At 39.5% G+C, this 17,227-nt stretch overlaps 1 protein-coding gene across 3 annotated transcripts; it reads left to right on the top strand.

The window, feature by feature from the left end:
- Positions 1-779: 779 nt before the first annotated feature.
- usp47 (ubiquitin specific peptidase 47) lies at positions 780-16,504 on the top strand. 3 transcript variants are annotated; one of them, XM_029497717.1, is made up of 28 exons: positions 781-1,076; positions 5,381-5,575; positions 6,336-6,452; positions 6,617-6,770; positions 6,856-6,952; positions 7,047-7,192; positions 7,310-7,389; positions 8,466-8,615; positions 8,803-8,898; positions 8,986-9,138; positions 9,596-9,754; positions 10,276-10,407; positions 10,585-10,661; positions 10,940-10,995; positions 11,095-11,207; positions 11,300-11,401; positions 11,745-11,952; positions 12,045-12,160; positions 12,301-12,420; positions 12,554-13,352; positions 13,565-13,740; positions 13,833-13,913; positions 14,023-14,138; positions 14,295-14,413; positions 15,112-15,242; positions 15,431-15,478; positions 15,579-15,709; positions 16,330-16,504. In XM_029497717.1, exons 1-28 carry the CDS (start codon positions 1,032-1,034, stop codon positions 16,502-16,504), a joined length of 4,092 nt encoding a protein of 1,363 aa, XP_029353577.1. In that variant the 5' UTR covers positions 781-1,031. The 3 variants fall into 3 exon arrangements, with proteins under 3 accessions (XP_029353580.1, XP_029353577.1, XP_029353579.1); XM_029497719.1 differs by having other exon boundaries at positions 6,336-6,456; positions 6,633-6,770; XM_029497720.1 differs by lacking the exon at positions 5,381-5,575 and having other exon boundaries at positions 780-1,076; positions 6,336-6,456; positions 6,633-6,770.
- The last annotated feature ends 723 nt before the right edge of the window (positions 16,505-17,227 follow it).

Here is a 17,227-nt window from a genome sequence, read left to right as displayed (position 1 = left end):
TATGGGAGGACACCCAGATCATCCAGAGAAACTTGAGCAGTTTATATTTCCTCCCTCTCTCTGTGCATTGTGTACAGTATTGACCGGATGGCAAGACTGGTCTTTGGTAATTCGATTACACACAGACTCAATATTATAAAGGTTGAAAAACTCACTTTTTGCTCTGGGGTCTCTAGAATAGGTGACCCACCTGCCTGTCCTTACAATGTAAGTTGATACTGTTTGCATATCACAGAAGTACGATTTTTTGAAATCACCAATGAATTGCCCACCAGAGTTTGCTGTTAGCTATGTAGTCCTGGGCTGATTGTGAGAAGTTAGTATTTAAAGGTTGAATCAGCCAATAATGAATTTTCTTCATCTCTACACCTGCTCCTCTGTATACCAGGATTGTTGTGACCAGAAAACGCAGATAACAAATGGGTTCAACCTACCATCCTCATTTGGATAGAAAAAAGGTCCACTGCATATGAAAATGTGTTACTATTTATCACAGCCACGTTGAAAACTTCTTTGAATAATGCATCATTTTTGTGATCAAACTAAAAGCAGAACATTTTTAAAAGTGAAAACATCACCAGCCTGAGCCACAGCTAACCAGCGACGCTGTCACAGAAGAGCTAAACAATTAATGCCGTGTGTTGTTGTGTTTTTTTTTGTGTGTGTGTTTTTCCAATATCTCCGACCTTTGGGAAACACACCCCAAAACGCACAGACACTTACCGACGTCATTCTGCCCGCACACATCACGCACGCCTGTCCGAATGGAATGTGACGCCACAGCTCCGTGCGTGAACTCTCGCGCTGCTGAACACCGGCCATTTTTCTCCCGTTACAGCAGGACACTTTGTGCTTGGGCTGTGTTGACGAGATCACTTTTTCAAGCCTACAAGTTCTGACAAGTTTCGTTTTGTCATCCAAGCATCCAAACTTGCTACAAACAGGACACAAACCATGTTTGCGTGTACCGTCGCAAAGTTTTTTCGCTGACATCCCTGTCCGGATAGACGCTTGTCTCAGTTGTCGCACAAATGGAAATGGTGCCTAGCGAGGAGAACCAGTTCGTACCCAAAGAGGTGAGGTTGTTACGGACCCAGCCCAGGTCGGAGAAGCAGCCTTCGGCCGTCAGCCGTCACCTCAACACATTACTCAAAATAATAACAGCAAAACTTTTGCACCACTTTACGAGTTTGTGATTATAGTCTGTAGCCTGTAGCCGAACTCCGAGCAGCTAACAGTTAGCTATACTTGACTTGAACGGCCTATCATGACAAGGCTAACTAGCTTTAGCTTCGATTAGCGACTGCATCTCAGACAAAGTGAGTTTGTGTTGGCAGCTAAAGCGTTATAATAATTATCATGAAGTCATTTAACCTATTAATGTGGTTTTCCGCTATTACATAACTCAATACCGTTTCAAATGACGTATCCGACATCATGTTATCCCGCACCAAACAAAGACGACAGTTGTCAACATTGGTGAGCTAACTTGCAAGTAACATTAGCTGGCAGGATTTGGGTTGCTAATGTCGGATGCTTTTTAAGTCTGGCAAACGGCAACAATTGTAGCTAATTTGGATATTTTGAAGTTGGTAAGCTTTATGTAAACAGCCGCATCGGAGGACCTGACTGTATTGCAGCGACATTCACTCTTCTCACTAGTTGTACAAATTTGCCTGCTTTTGTTCCCTGTACTCTCCGAGTTCAGGTTGTTTTGAATGGAACTTGTAGCTTTACTGTAAACGTTAACGTTAGCTTGTGAAACACGCGAGCTAATGCTAACTATCGCTGTTCTCACAGGTGCTGGCGTGTATACACAACATTAATGTCGATGTGAATGATGAGGTCGCCTCTCATGTTAGATTTAGTTTGCCTTTCCAATTTTCGGATTTATGACAATCCGTGTATCTACGATGAGAGGTTAGCTAGCTTCCGCTTGTTTGTTCTGCTATGTTTGACTTGGTAGTTTGCTAACGTTAACGTTTAGTATGAAAAACTGTAAAATTTTATTCCACGATGGTCTTGTGCCGTCGTATTTATCGCACAAGTAGAAAGGAGTTGGCCTCGGTCGCTGTCAACACAAGTAATGACGATTAGATTCCAATTTGTCTGCAAGGTAATTGCAGTTTTATCATAAATGGGTCACAGGATTCTTATTAACTTGTTAGTCACATTCCGGTTCTGTCTTTATTTATTATTTCTGCCTTTAGCCATAATGCTGGCTATCGCGAGTACCTATGTTAGATTGTGGCTGTTTCGTTTCACTTCTGCTGTCTGCGCTTACGTCAGCTACAAAGGCACGTCAAACATGGGACGTCATTCGACGATATTAAGGAGTGGTGGGAACGGGGATTTGATGACAAAGCGCTGTAGTAATGTGCATGTAGTGATTGTGTATTTTTAGTGACACTACTTATTATTTGAAACTTGTGGAATTTAATTATGAGCAGGAAAGTTCATATTATTTACATATTGCTTTAACAGCAGACCGTAAAGGGCTTCAAACACCACATTGCACTCATAAAGAAAAGGTTGAGAGTGGTGGTTATCTGACTTTCCTGCTCTGAGTTGGTTTAAAATTCTGTCTGATTTCAAACCACAATGGTTTGGATGCATATTAACGCAGAGCTACAAACATGTGCAGAGAAAATTGATGATAATCATAGTATCACATAGCTTGGTATTGTTTTACATTAAATGTTGATCTGTGATCTTCATGAATTGACCACTGCTATTTAAAGGCACACACACGCATATATATATATATATATATCTTGCTTCAGTTTGTTTCTTTCTCTGCTACATTTGGCTTTATCACAACATCTTTCCACAAGTGAAAGCTGAAGTTGACAGTTATACATAAATTCTTCTATTTAATTTCAGTTTTACTTTTGTAGTTGCGGCAAGTGGTTCCTGAAAAATTCCTAACCCAAAATTAAGCATCCAGTTAATTTAATTGAGACATGATAGTAAAAAAATAAGAGATTTTGCTGTTCATATTTTGACAATTATATGTTTATGACATAGTCATAGGTATCATAGTGGTTAGTGCTGTGGCCCCACAATATGAAGGTCACGGGTTCTGTTTCTGGCCTGCATGGGTTTCCTCCTGCCGTCCAAAGACATGCATATTTGGGTTAAATGGTGACTCTAAACTGTCCGTAGGTCTGAGTGTAAGTGGTTGACTGGCAACCTGTCTAGGTGTACCCTGCCCACGCCCAATGTGAGCTGGGAATGGCTCCAACAACCCCCGCAACCTAGAAACGAATAAAGCGGTTGAAAATGAATGAATGAATGAAAGTAGACACCCATATATTTACTAGCCACTCTTGCTACAGTTTTTGGAAATAAAAGTCAAGATAAATTTATGGCTGATTACTTACCAAATGTTAGAGGTGGAATACAAATGCATAGGAATAGTTTTAATGTACAAATGCATTATTATTATTATTATTATTATTATTATTATTATTATTATTATTATCATTGCAATAATTTGCACCAATAGAGAAATACTGTCTTTGCTTTACACAACTTGTGGCTTCATGTCACCGCCTTGTGATTATATCCATGGTAAAAATAACCTTTAATCTCATAATACACTTGTGTGGTGTCAGCTGCAGCTTCTTTATAGGACCTGTCAGTCACATTTTGCCAAGATCACAAATCACATAAAATGGTTGCAAATATGGGAGTAACTTGTTTGCATTTCTGTAGCAATTACCCAGTTATCAATCAGGAGAATGATTTGCAAGTCAAACAGCACCCAGTTGTTGGCCTTCAAGTGCACCCCAGTCCTAATGTAGCAGTAGGATTTGGCTTTTTTTGCAATTTATTTGACTTGATGTGTGTGTGTGTTTAATATTTAATATAACTAAAATTATCTTCACATATTATTAGGATGTGTTTTGGAGCTGCAGACAAAGTTTTTTTTGTTTTTTTTTTTTGATGCGATGAAGAGGATTTCTTAGGTAGCGGTATGCATGGTGTGGGAGAGAGCACTCCCAATAAAGCATGGTGTTAAATATTTGTATGAAGCAGCAATATGATGACCATTACATACAGTCAATGATCAAAATTTATTCTTGAATTAAGGGGCAGCTTTCAGTACCACTTTTATCCAAAATAAGCAACATTAGGACCATAGTTAACATTTTTAGCTGTTAATGATAGACTGGAAGTTGTGTGCAAAACAATAATTCCTGGAAGCCAGTCTAGATTTCATTCAATATTTATGGCACAAAGTAATCATAGTGACTTTTTGTTTTTACCAGTTTTTAATACTTAATGCTTTAGGTAGGCAGGTATGAGGGTAAGAAAACAATGTAGAAAATTGGTATTTTCCCATGTACATGTCCAGAATTCTTAAGGCTGACACAAAAGATCTTACATGCAGCCTGAGTATTTTTGTTTTGTTTTCTTTTGTTCTAAGTTTAAGATGTTTAAGATGATAACCAACAAACATTCTATGAAAAGAAAGAACAGATTCAACAGAAGCAGAGTAAAATATTTTCACGTGTCTTATCCAGATTAAAACCAAGTAGCTTCCTCAAAAAAAGAAATGGCACACTGTTTTGAAGAGGCTGGCTGTGGCCTCTGTGGCCTATGGATGATTACTGTAGGTCTGTGAACCACTTGAGCTTGAATGCTTATTGGATAAGTTCAAATGCAAGATAAATTGGAAAATATACTACTAGTGTTCAGGCAACAAAGTGACTCGCTGCCTGTTGAATTGCTTGTTCTACTAGGTGAACAAGTTTTATTTCTATTTGTGTGCTGTAAAGAAGATTAAATGTTAGAGAGCAATTGCATGGCGTGTTGAGAACTTAAGAAATATTGTAGTACATTTGTAACAATTTTGAGAGCCTGTTGATGCTTTCCATTTTCTGTACATGTAACCAAAGAGCTACTGCCCAGCAAGCGGGCTTGTCCACTTGTGTATACAGAGTTCCTGCTGATGTTTTAGTGACAAACATAACAGTTGTGTGATGTGGCCAATTTTCTCTCCCACTGTTTCCAGCGAATCCCTGTTCCAGTAAATCTTGTTGAACCACAATGACACAAAAGAAGATGTACGCTGCTTTTACTGCATGTAACCACCACATGAATTTCAGTAGTAGGAATTTCTATTGTTTTGGATCAAATTCACAGCAAATTGTTAGTGTCTGGTCATTTATCAAGACAATTCCAAGATACACATGTAAACACAACCACACACATATTTAAGGTTGATAAATTTTAATTAAAATTCTAAAAATAAGAACTATTACATTACAATTACATTTTCACCAATATATATTGAATTACAAATCACAAAATAGAGAGTAATAATGCAAAAAAAGAAAAATAATTTATTTTTTCTGCTTCTCCTGGATTTCAGATACAGAATGCAGCTGAAGAGCCCAGAGTGCTGTGCATAATCCAAGACACAACCAGTGCAAAAACAGTCAATGAGAGGCTGACTCTAAACCTGCCTGCTTCCACAACCCTCTCAAGACTTTATGAAGATGTATCCCACAAAGCAGGATATGTGAATGGAACCTTTGACCTTGCCTGGGGAAATATGCCAGACATGGTTAGGACATTCATTCAGTCAGGTTCTTTGTGTCAACATGTGAAAATAGTTCTCAGTTTAACCGTGTTTCCCTGCCATTTTATTACATGAACAAGAGCCTTTTGGACTGATGTGAAACAATTTAAAAGCTATTTTAGGTGAACTATAATGACGTTCTTTGTATCGTTTATTGCCTGCTTGCAGCAGTTACTGTCCACTGGCTGCAATACTCCACATCAAAGTAGCTGATAGTGTAAAAGTTCAAAGAAAACAAAGTTGGTAAGAACAGCATAGCAAGAGAAAACTATACAATGAATGTATTCTCAGTGCACTCTCTGTGTTGACTGAGTTGGTTCTCTGTAGTTTGTTTATGTACACACTATTCCCTTTTCTTAAATGAGCCCAGGCTAATCCTGCTGCTGACCCAGGCCAAAGCCCAGGTGCTGTATCTGTTGTTATCTCACTGAGTAGGTCAATGGATTAAGCTTGTGCATGTTTCCACTGCAGCACTTTGCTGACTTGTCCTCAGCATGTCCAGGAGAAGGAGAACCACGTAGCATTGTTCATACGCTGGTTTCAAACTACTTTACTTATATGTGCCATTTCAGGGTATTTTCTGAGAATGAATACAGTAGAAGTATAAGTATTCTTGTGAGTTCATATGGTTTGCTGTTTCTCAATTACCTGTTTTGAAGATTTAATATTCACCATTTTCCAGGGATTGTTTACTTCTGTATAAAAGCTCTCTGTGTGATTTTGTTTTCACTCTGCTTCCCTGAAGGCATCACTGGACCATAACAGTGAGATGTCCCTCTCAGAATCTGGGTTTGAGCCTGGTGGTAAGAAAAATTTCCTCCATCTTACAGACAAGGATGGAGAGCAACCACAGATTGCATCAGTGAGTTGCAAAGAATTTATAGAAACATTTCTCAATTTTTTTCATAATAAAGAAATTGCGATTTTATTTTTGTATGTTAACTATATTGAAAGAAGAACAGTTTTGGAAACAAAAGACATTTTATTGAAAGAATTCTCCTGGCGTGTGTGTGTGTGTGTGTACAGGATGAGTCAGGAACAGCTGATAGCAGTGGAGTAGATGACAGTTCCCAGGAGCGGTTTATTGGGCCCCTTCCTAGAGAAAGCACTGCAGGCTGCAGTGGTGACTACAGTAGTCCATCTTACACCTACTCATCCATTCTCAGCAAATCTGATACAGGTGTGTTTTGGTCAAATGTTTAATATATGATATCCCTTCTTGAAGAGCTGACCTCTTTCTGCTTTTTGTCCCCCCTTGACTGTAGGTTATGTGGGCTTAGTTAACCAAGCTATGACCTGTTATTTGAACAGTCTTCTACAAACTCTGTTCATGACTCCAGAGTTCAGAAATGCACTCTACAAGTAAGGAACTCTGCTCTTAAAAATCTTTAGAGTTTTCCTTTTATTTTTTTTTTTTACCTTTTGAAAATTCACAATAATTTTGGTGAAATTTCAGCTGGGAATTTGAGGAGTCTGAGGAGGATCCAGTCACTAGTATCCCTTACCAGCTGCAAAGGCTGTTTGTTCTACTCCAAACTAGTAAGAAACGAGCGATTGAGACCACTGATGTAACACGAAGCTTTGGCTGGGACAGTAGTGAAGGTTAGCATTTTTATTTTGTGTGCTTTGACTCTAACAGTTAGCCTGCATGTTTTGAAGGGACAGACCATGTGCCTCTGCATCTGTACTAAATTACACTTTTCCTGTGCTTGTTTTTAGCCTGGCAACAGCATGACATCCAGGAGCTGTGTAGAGTCATGTTTGATGCCCTGGAGCAAAAGTGGAAACAAACAGAGCAGGTAGGAAAAAGCAAAATGTTTTTCTAAGCAAAAAACCCCCCCCAAAAATCTTCAGCCAGTCCGAGAGCTTCCCCCACAATGGAAACATGAGACCTACTTTGGGGAAAGTGAAGTGGGCCAGTAAGCCTCAGGGTTAGCTGCTGTTTATCTCAGGAGGCGGTGATAAACTGCAAACACTCAGTCCCGTGTGCGTATGCAGAGCCATGTGGTCTGAACACATGAGGTCTTGGTTTTAACAAAAATCAATGCATGTGATTTAAAATGACATAAATAAACTACAACAATTGTTTGTTTTTTCTTTTGATCTGCGGTCATGAGAGTTAGTGTCTTTAAATTAAGATGAATTGGTAATGAAACTTTATTAAGTTTCAGATAACAGGCCTTAGTCTACAATTTATGAGTGTATGATTTGTCTACATGAAGCCTGTGAAAACATTTGTTGGTTAGCCTCAGGCTGGTATACACCTGCAAATGGAGTACAGCATCTGTAAGCAAACATTTGGGCAATCCCAAACTGATTTTTGAGATTAAATTATATAAAACATTTGGCTTCATTCAAAACCATAATTTCCTCTGCAACTCTGAAGCCGGGTATAGCCGGAAGTAAGTAACTAACTACGTATAAAAAAGAAATGAATGGAAATGTCTTGGAATAACTTCATTGCAAAGGTGGGTTCAGACATGACACGATAAAGAAACATGTATGCCACTATCCTACAGTTAATAAACCTGACATAATCTAGTTGACATGGATGGAAGTTGAATTTCATAGAGCTGGTACTGGTGGAATATGAGCTGTCCTAAAAATGGCTACTGTATGAGAGATAATCGCTTTGAATTATAATAACAATATGGTAAGGTCTTCATTTAGTACAAATTTCTATTGTTTACCCCACAAATTCTAAACAATTTAATTTATCTTAGTTTACTCCATCTAACTTTTCTGTCACACAGCAATAATTCCACTAGTTTACCTCCTTTACAAGAACAAAAATCTTGTAGTTTAAACAACACTTGTATTGTTAGTAGTGAAACATATCTGAGGAAGCCTGACTCTCATGCCTCCCTACCCTTAGGCTGACCTGATCAACCAGCTGTACCAGGGGAAGCTGAAGGATTATGTCCACTGTCTGGAGTGTGGTTACGAGAGCTGGAGGATTGATACTTACCTGGACATCCCCCTTGTAATCAGACCCTTTGGCGCCAGCCAGGCCTATGGCAGTGTGGTGTGTTTCTCTCCACATTTCATTCCTTTAAGGATTTTACACATTGGTGCTCATTATTTAGGATTCAGAGGCTCTTCAAAACTCCCCTGAATTCAGTACTTGAATCTAATTTTAGGGCCATTTATGACCATTTAGTATTCAGACCACACTTTTAAATGTAACTAAAACTCAAATTTTACTGCTACAGGAAGAGGCTTTGCAGGCATTCATCCAACCAGAAACTCTGGATGGGCCCAACCAGTACTTCTGTGAACGCTGCAAAAAGAAGTGTGATGCCAGGAAGGTGAGCAGACTAAATGTGACACGGGACTCAGAGAAAGTGTTCAGTTGTTGTGCTATCAGAACCTCTAATAAATCCTTCTTTGTATAGGGTCTGAGATTTCTGCACTTTCCCTACCTGCTGACACTACAGCTGAAACGCTTTGATTTTGACTACACCACTATGCATCGCATCAAACTGAATGACCGCATGACTTTCCCTGAAGAGCTTGACATGAGTCCATTCATTGATGTGGAAGACGAGGTAAGAGCAGTGATGGCATTTCCTGCCAATTCCACCCTTTGAGACTTTAACAGATTAAATGTTAAGTATTGAACATTTTGTGCCTTAACACAAATGTTTTTCTCTTTTTTTTAATACCAGTTACCAATACCAATTACTTGAAGTTAAATTTGGTAAAACAAAAGAAATGTGCTACACACTCCACTTGCGTGTTTTTGTCATTATCTTCGCTTGAATTCACTTAGTGTATTTTTTTTTTTTTTTGTAATCTTTTAGTGACCTTTTAGGCCATAAAGATAGCATGTAATGGTAGTATTTTACTAACCAAATTATGCATATAAAAAAATAAGTGCAGCTGTATCATGTGACATATTTTTTGCCAGACGCTTCTTACAATGCATGTTTCATATAAATTACAGTTGCCACAGTCTACCCCTAATTTCAAATCCTCATTGATTGTCGTTTTGGCCTCCTCTAGAAGTCTCCTCAGACAGAGAGCTGCACTGACAGTGGAGCAGAGAATGAAGGCAGTTGCCACAGCGATCAGATGAGCAATGATTTTTCCACTGATGATTGTGTGGATGAGGGCATCTGCTTGGACAGCACCGGCAGCACAGAGAGGGTCTTGAAGCCAAAGGTGATTATTTTGACCACTCTCCATACAGATATATTTGATTGTTTTTCACACACATTGGTTTGTTATATGCATGTGAAAAAGGCATCACCACAAGTTACAAACAGGAGATAAAATAAAAAAACAAGTATTCCAGCAGCTGATGTCAAATTGCATGTGATGAGTTATGAGGCACGATGTTGTCTATACTGCTCTTTTCATTATGTTATCTTAATTCCAACCTTTAAATTTCCTTGCTGGCAGAGACAGCTGGAAAGTCATGCTTGTTAGAAGAGATTTCTGGCTTTTAATGTGAACAGATGATGATGTAGCCACTATTTTTTGGGTCATGGTGAAATTGTTGCATAAAACTAAATGCCAAACTGTGTTTTCTCAGTGTGAATCCACATTTACAGTTACTCTCTCGAATTTCACAAGGCTTCAGTATTATAGCGTTCTGTTGTCCGCATCAGTTGTACTACAGTGAAACAACACCTGTGGGCTGTTTTTATCTGAACAGTAGGATTTTCCCATGTTATTCTCAGAGTTTGTTGACCTTTGAGCTGTTCTCTGTCATGGTGCATTCTGGGAGCGCTGCGGGTGGCCACTACTACGCTTGCATCAAATCTTTCAGTGATGGCCAGTGGTACAGTTTCAATGATCAGCATGTGAGCAAGGTCAGTCTCAGCTTTTGATTTACTAGTTTTGTCCCCTTACAACACTCAAATGTAGAGCAGAATGAATTCTCTTACTGATCTAAGCAAAGAGCCTTGTTGTGTTCCCATTTGCCTAACTAGCATTGTAAGATTTGGTGCATCATTGTCAGTATGTTTCTGTGCATTTCTGTTGGACAGATTACCCAAGATGATATCAGGAAAACATATGGGGGGTCCTCAGGGAGCAGAGGCTATTATTCCAGTGCCTTTGCAAGGTCAGTTGTCTCTCATGTATGTTTTCATGTCTCAGTGTGTTGACGCATAGCTCATGCTAACAGTGCATTGGGAAACAGTAATGAACTAGAGCCTGGGATTTCCATTTATGTACCAAGGGGGAAACAAGAGGATTCTTGTTTATTCTGTGTTTGTTGTTCTTACATTTTAGGGTTAAAAGATTATGCAGCTACTCTTGGGATGGAATAAACTATATCTTTGTATATTTCTTTATATATATTCCACTACATTCAACATGCCTCATTTCCTCTCCCAACAGCTCTACAAATGCATATATGCTGATTTATAGATTGAAAGATCCCTCAAGGAATGCAAGTAAGAAATTGATTAATTTAAATCTAACTTAGATCACGATGATGTATTGAGCTTAGGTCCAGTAATTATATTTTTATGTGTGCCCTTTGTTCTCTGCAGAATATTTAGCTGTGGATGACTTCCCAGAGCACATAAAGAGTTTGGTTCAAAAGGAGAAAGAGTCTGAAGAGCAGGAAAAACGACAGAGAGAGATTGAGCGGAATACCTGCAAGGTACGTGGTTGATCTTGGTTGCAATGCATTGCATTTTTTTTTTTTTCCCCCGCAACCCAAACTCTTCATGATCTTGCACTCTTAACTTTCAGATCAAGCTTTTCTGCATGCATCCTGTAAGGATGATGATGGAGAGCAAACTGGAAGTGCACAAAGACAAATCTCTCAGAGAGGCAACAGAGATGGCTTACAAGGTTTATTAGCTGGCTGTTTTGTTTTGTTTTTTAAAAACATAGCTAATGTGGTCACTGTGATTTAGCGGCAAAATATTAATTATTCAATGTTTTTGTTTCCTTAAATTTTTACAAAGGAAAAAGTAGAAGGTTTCTGCTTGCAACCAACACTGCCAAAAGATATGGTGTTATGGTGACATTTGTAAAAATACATATTGCATGTAAAGGATTGTTATATTGTAATATTAGTAATATTAATTATTAGTAATATTAGGCAAAGAGATCCATAGTTGTAGGCTAACTCTAGTTATATATGAATTGCATGACTGTATTGTTGCGCTAATTTGTATATTCTGCACCTCAGTTGATGGAGCTAGAAGGCATTGTCCCTCTGGACTGTTGTCGCCTAGTCAAGTACGATGAGTTCCACGAGTACCTGGAGCGCTCTTATGAAGGTGAGGAGGACACACTGATGGGGCTCCTGCTGGGAGGAGTCAAGTCTTCATACATGTTCGACTTGCTACTAGAGACGCGCAGACCGGAGCAAGTGTTCCAGCCTTACAAACCGGGAGGTCAGTAGTAGTAGATCAACCCTGATGGATATAGACATGTAGATCAAGAAATAATTGCTCTGTGTCTGAGTGGGTGTTTTGGGTTCCTACAGAGGTGATGGTGAAAGTTCATGTAGTGGATCTGAAGAGTGAGGCAATTGCCTCTCCAATCAGTGTTCGGGCGTACCTGAACCAGACGATCACTGAATTCAAACAGCTTATTGCACAGGTACTCCTTAACTTTATTGCATCTATTCTTTCTCCTCACCCCTTAACTTAATTTTTTTTCCCCATTTAACATGTGAACACATGAAGTTGTATTTGAGAGAAACAAAATCTTTGAAACCTTATGTATGTGTTCCTTCTCAGGCTACAGGGTTATCTGCAGAAACCATGCGTGTGGTGCTGGAGCGCTGCTACAATGACCTCCGGCTGCTTTATGTCCCAAACAAGACGCTGAAAGCTGAAGGGTTCTTCAGGAGTAACAAGGTCTTGACATTTAGTTTAAATTCTAATTCTTCTGATTCCATTAATCACAATTGGGCTATGCAGATTTTGGCACAGCACTGAGTAAAGATCACTATTAACGCCATGAATCTGCTTTGGATTTTATTTTAATCAGGTGTTCGTAGAGAGCTCTGAGTCAAGCGATCATCAGGTTGCTTTCACTGATTCCGTTTTGTGGAAACTGTTGGATCGTCATGGTAATACGATTCGTCTCTTGGTCTTACTGCCTGAGCAGTCTCCTGGTACCTTGGCCAACAGAACTCAAAAAGTCAGAGGTGACTCTGATGTGATCTTTGATGGAACAAAGGGCAACAGGAAATCTGTGGAAGCTATTCTCGAGGAGAGCACAGAAAAATTAAAGAATCTGTCTCTGCAGCAGCAACAGCAGGGCTCCAGCACCAGCGACAGCCAGAAAAGCTCTGATGCCAGCGACTTTGAACATATTGAGTCCCCAACCCAAGAGGCTGACTCAAACTCTTCACTATGCGTGGCTGCAGACAACAGAGAGTTAGAGAACCGGATCAGGGCCTCAGCTGGGAGCAGCGGTGGGGCCTCCTCTGACCAGGAGAACCACTTTGCCTGTGAGGAGCGCTCAGACTCTGAGGTGAACAATGACCGCAGCACCAGTTCAGTGGATAGTGACATCCTCAGCTCTAGCCACAGTAGTGACACACTGTGTAATGCAGACAGTGGGCCTATACAGTTGGCCAATGGTCTGGACTCACACAGCATCACAAGTAGCCGCCGCTCCAAAGCCCACGAGGGCAAAAAGGAGACCTGGGACACTGCTGAAGAGGACTCTGGAACAGACAGCGAGTACGATGACAATGGGAAGAGCAAGACAGAGGCCCAGTATCTTTACTTCAGAGCAGAACCTTGTTCCCAGGAGGACACTTCATGGGACGCACAGAAATGTAGGATTCCTCTCTTTATGATGCACTTTGAAGGATTTGAAAAACTAAATTTACTTTTAGATATATTTTCAACTTTTTCCTTCTAGAACTCCTTGCTACATTTAAAAATTAAATATAAGAGATAAGAGGATGGATCGTTACCAGTGTATTAACCAGATATTCTTCCTTAATTGGCAAAATATTAAATTGGTGATTGTTGTGGTCTCCTTCAGGTTTAGTAGTTCATGTGGACAAGAGGATAACATTAGCAGCATTTAAACTGAACGTGGAGCCCTATGTGGGCGTAACCTCAACCCAGTTCAAGGTGTTTCGGGTGTATGCCAACAACCAGGAGTTTGAGAGTGTACGGCTGAATGAAACGCTCTCATCATTCTCTGATGATAACAAGGTCAGGATAAATATGCAACAATTCTTTATTGGATATTGACAGTTTGCCCGAAAGGTCAGCTAATATTTAAACTGTGCTTTAAATTTCCATAGATAACCATTCGACTAGGAAGAGCACTGAAAAAGGGCGAATACAGAGTTAAAGTGTATCAACTGCTAGTGAATGAACCAGAGGTAAGACCTGGGTGAATTTTTTGTCACAGTGAGTGTCGCAGTTTTTTTTTTTTTTTTAATGACCTGAATGCAGAAGAAAATTATTAATCCAGTCTTTGCTGTTTATCAGCCCTGTAAGTTCCTTGTGGATACAGTGTTTGCCAAGGGCATGACTGTCAGACAGTCCAAAGAGGAGCTGCTTCCTCAGTTGAAAGAGCAGTGCAAGCTTGACATCAGCATTGACAGGTAAGATAATGAATAAAAGTGACAAATCAGATTACATTCATCCTCAGGAAAAAATGTGTTCCAGATAATTTATTACTGATTACTAACATCGTAGAGAATCCTTAGTTAAGTTGGCACCACCATTCTTGTAAATTATATAATGATGTGTGTGGTCAGGGTTCGTCTCAGGAAAAAGACCTGGAAGAATCCAGGGACAGTGTTTCTGGATTACCATGTCTATGAAGAAGACATCAGCATCTCCTCCAATTGGGAAGTCTTCCTGGAAGTCCTTAATGGTAACATTTGTGTTGATGATTCTCTCAATTAACTAACAATTAACTCAGCTGTTATTTACAATGTTTTTTGCGCCTTAAAGCTTATAAATTAAAGCTGTGGTGCCACATACTCCCTTGTTAAGTGTACTTGCTATAACATCCCTCAAATAGATTAATTCAGCCGTATAAAAAAAATTTGAAGGGTTGAAAATGTATAGAATAGCGTTGTTGATGGGTTAGGGATTCAATTAACTCATTCAGTTGAACATTTTGCATGGCCATCATACACAAATGCAATCCACATGTAACAGCCCACAAACATAACGTAATCAAAACGGAGTGTTGCTCCATTTACATGCCTTTTTTTATTGATTATATTGTAAGCAATTGTTAGTTTTTTATGTTTTAGAAAGGAAGGAAAATTCAGGCTCTTTAAAAAAAGAAATACTCCTTATCAATTAATCGTTAAACAACACAATCAACAAATTATCTACAACTTGCATTTGTAGTATAAAAATTATCAGTTGCCTCCATAACTTGAGGCAATCTCACATTGACAGAAGTAAGTTCAGAATAAAACTGTTAATGCCAGCAGATAAATATGCTGGAAATTGCACCCAGAGTGTGTTTGACTTCTTCCATTGCCTACTGAAGTTTCAGGTGGTGTAAAGTACAGTTACTGTGGAACCTGATCCATGCTGCTGTTATCTGCCTCTCAGAACCAGAAAAGATGAAGTCCATGTCGGAGCTGGCTATTCTGACCCGGCGATGGAGCCCAGCTACAATGAAACTAGGGCCATTTCAGGAAGTGATTTTGGAGAGCAGCAGCGTAGAAGAACTTAAAGAGAAGGTATTGTTTTGGTTATGTTCATACACTTAAGCATGTTAACCATCTTTAGCTTTTCTACATTAATTTAATTTAACCTAATTTTGCTTAGTTTTGGGTTCATAAACTGGGGGGAAAAAAAAAACAAACTGAAAAATAATAACATAATTTTAATGATGCTATTTATTACAATACCTTTATTCATTTTGCAGCTCAGTGAAATGAGTAGTATTCCTCTTGAAAACCTGGAGTTTGCAAAGGTATGTGGATTCAATCATCTGTAACAGGATATAATTTTCATCTTTTCATCTCTATTCAAGGGGTAACTTGAATAGTGAGCCTTCTGTCTGTTGTGTGCAGGGCAGAGGAACGTTTCCTTGTGATATTTCTGTGTTGGAGATCCATCAGGATTTGGACTGGAACCCAAAGGTGTCAACTCTTAATGTGTGGCCTCTGTACATCTGTGATGATGGAGCTGTTGTCTTTTATAGGTAAAGCAAAACTCAAACACACCCCACATTCATGTTTCTCTTAGAGATTTTGCTAAATACACAAGATAAGTGGCTTTGGCCACAATATGTTTTACTGTGAAAGTAGTGTTTCAGTTGCTTTCATTCATTCATTCATCATCAACCGCTTTATCCATTTCTGGGTTATGGGGGTGCTGGAGCCAATCCCAGCTCACATTGGGTGAGGTCAGGGTCACCCTGAACGGGTCACCAGTCCGTCACAGGGCCAACACACAGAGACAGACAGAGACCAAAAACCACTCAAACTCACACTCAGACCTACAGACAGTTTAAAGTCACCAGTTAACCCAAACATGATGTCTTTGGACGGTGGGAGGAAACCGGAGTAGCTGGAGGAAACTCACACAGGCACAGGGAGAACATGCAAACTCCACACAGAAAGGCCTCAGACCGGGAAAGTTATTTGAAATTAAACTAAAGCAGATATGTCATTCAATTCAATATCAATTGAACAGCTTAATGAGTTCACATTTAGTCATTGCATTAAATTACTTGTAGGCTCACTGGAGTGCATCACCATCTCTTATAAAATGAAATGTTAAATTTGTTCATCAACATTACTATGATCTTTGTCCATGCAGGGACAGTACTGAAGAGCCTATGGAGCTTTCGGATGATGAGCGCAATGAACTGATGAAAAAGGAGAGCAGCCGTCTGCTCAAGACTGGACACCGTGTCAGCTACTCACCTCGCAAGGAGAAAGCCCTCAAAATCTACCTGGATGGAGGCCCTGCCAAGGACCCGGGGCAGGACTGAGGCCCAGTGAACAACTTCTGGTTATTTGGATCATCTGGCTGGCAAAATAATAATAATCAGCCAGGTTTTAGGTCTCAGTCTCTATGTTTGACCTAATAATGATTCGAACATGAAGCGGCGCTGTGAGATCTTATCTCAGCCTCCACTCTGAGCCCCAAGACTGGCTCAAAAATCCTATTGTGCACTATAGTGTATTGTACTGTAAAGTCTAAAGGGAAGTACAAAAGCTGTTCAATACAGAAAAGAATCAAGAACTGTATAGAAAAATCAATTGAAAGTAAAAGCTCCAGATATGGATGCAGAGATGTCAGGACTGTGAAACTGGGCCGGAAGGCATCCATTCTGTGTATTTAATTCTCCCGTCTTATCTACATCTCTCGTCACTCTCCTCTCTGTTACGGTTCTCTTCCTGATTTGAAAATGATGTAGATTCTGATTCATGTGTGATCATCTCATAACTCCATATGCTCTCACCTTCTGAGCACTACTCCAATAGAAAAATCATTCTTACGTTGCTCACCTTCCCTGAACAGTACACAACAACCAAGAACTGCTTATTCAGCCTTCCCCAGTCTCACCTCTTCTGGCAAGACAAACTTTACTTGGTGACTTTAACCAGCTGAGGTGTTGTTCATTCAAAGATTTGATGAATCAGATAAACAACAAATGCAAATTTATGAACGGGAGGTTGTTTCTGCTCCTCTAATGCTCCTATAATGCCAG

The sequence above is a fragment of the Echeneis naucrates genome, chromosome 3 (assembly GCF_900963305.1).
Source record: "Echeneis naucrates chromosome 3, fEcheNa1.1, whole genome shotgun sequence".
NCBI lineage: Eukaryota > Metazoa > Chordata > Actinopteri > Carangiformes > Echeneidae > Echeneis > Echeneis naucrates.
Note: the sequence above shows the minus strand (reverse complement) of the source record. Positions and strands in the feature narration are given on the sequence as shown.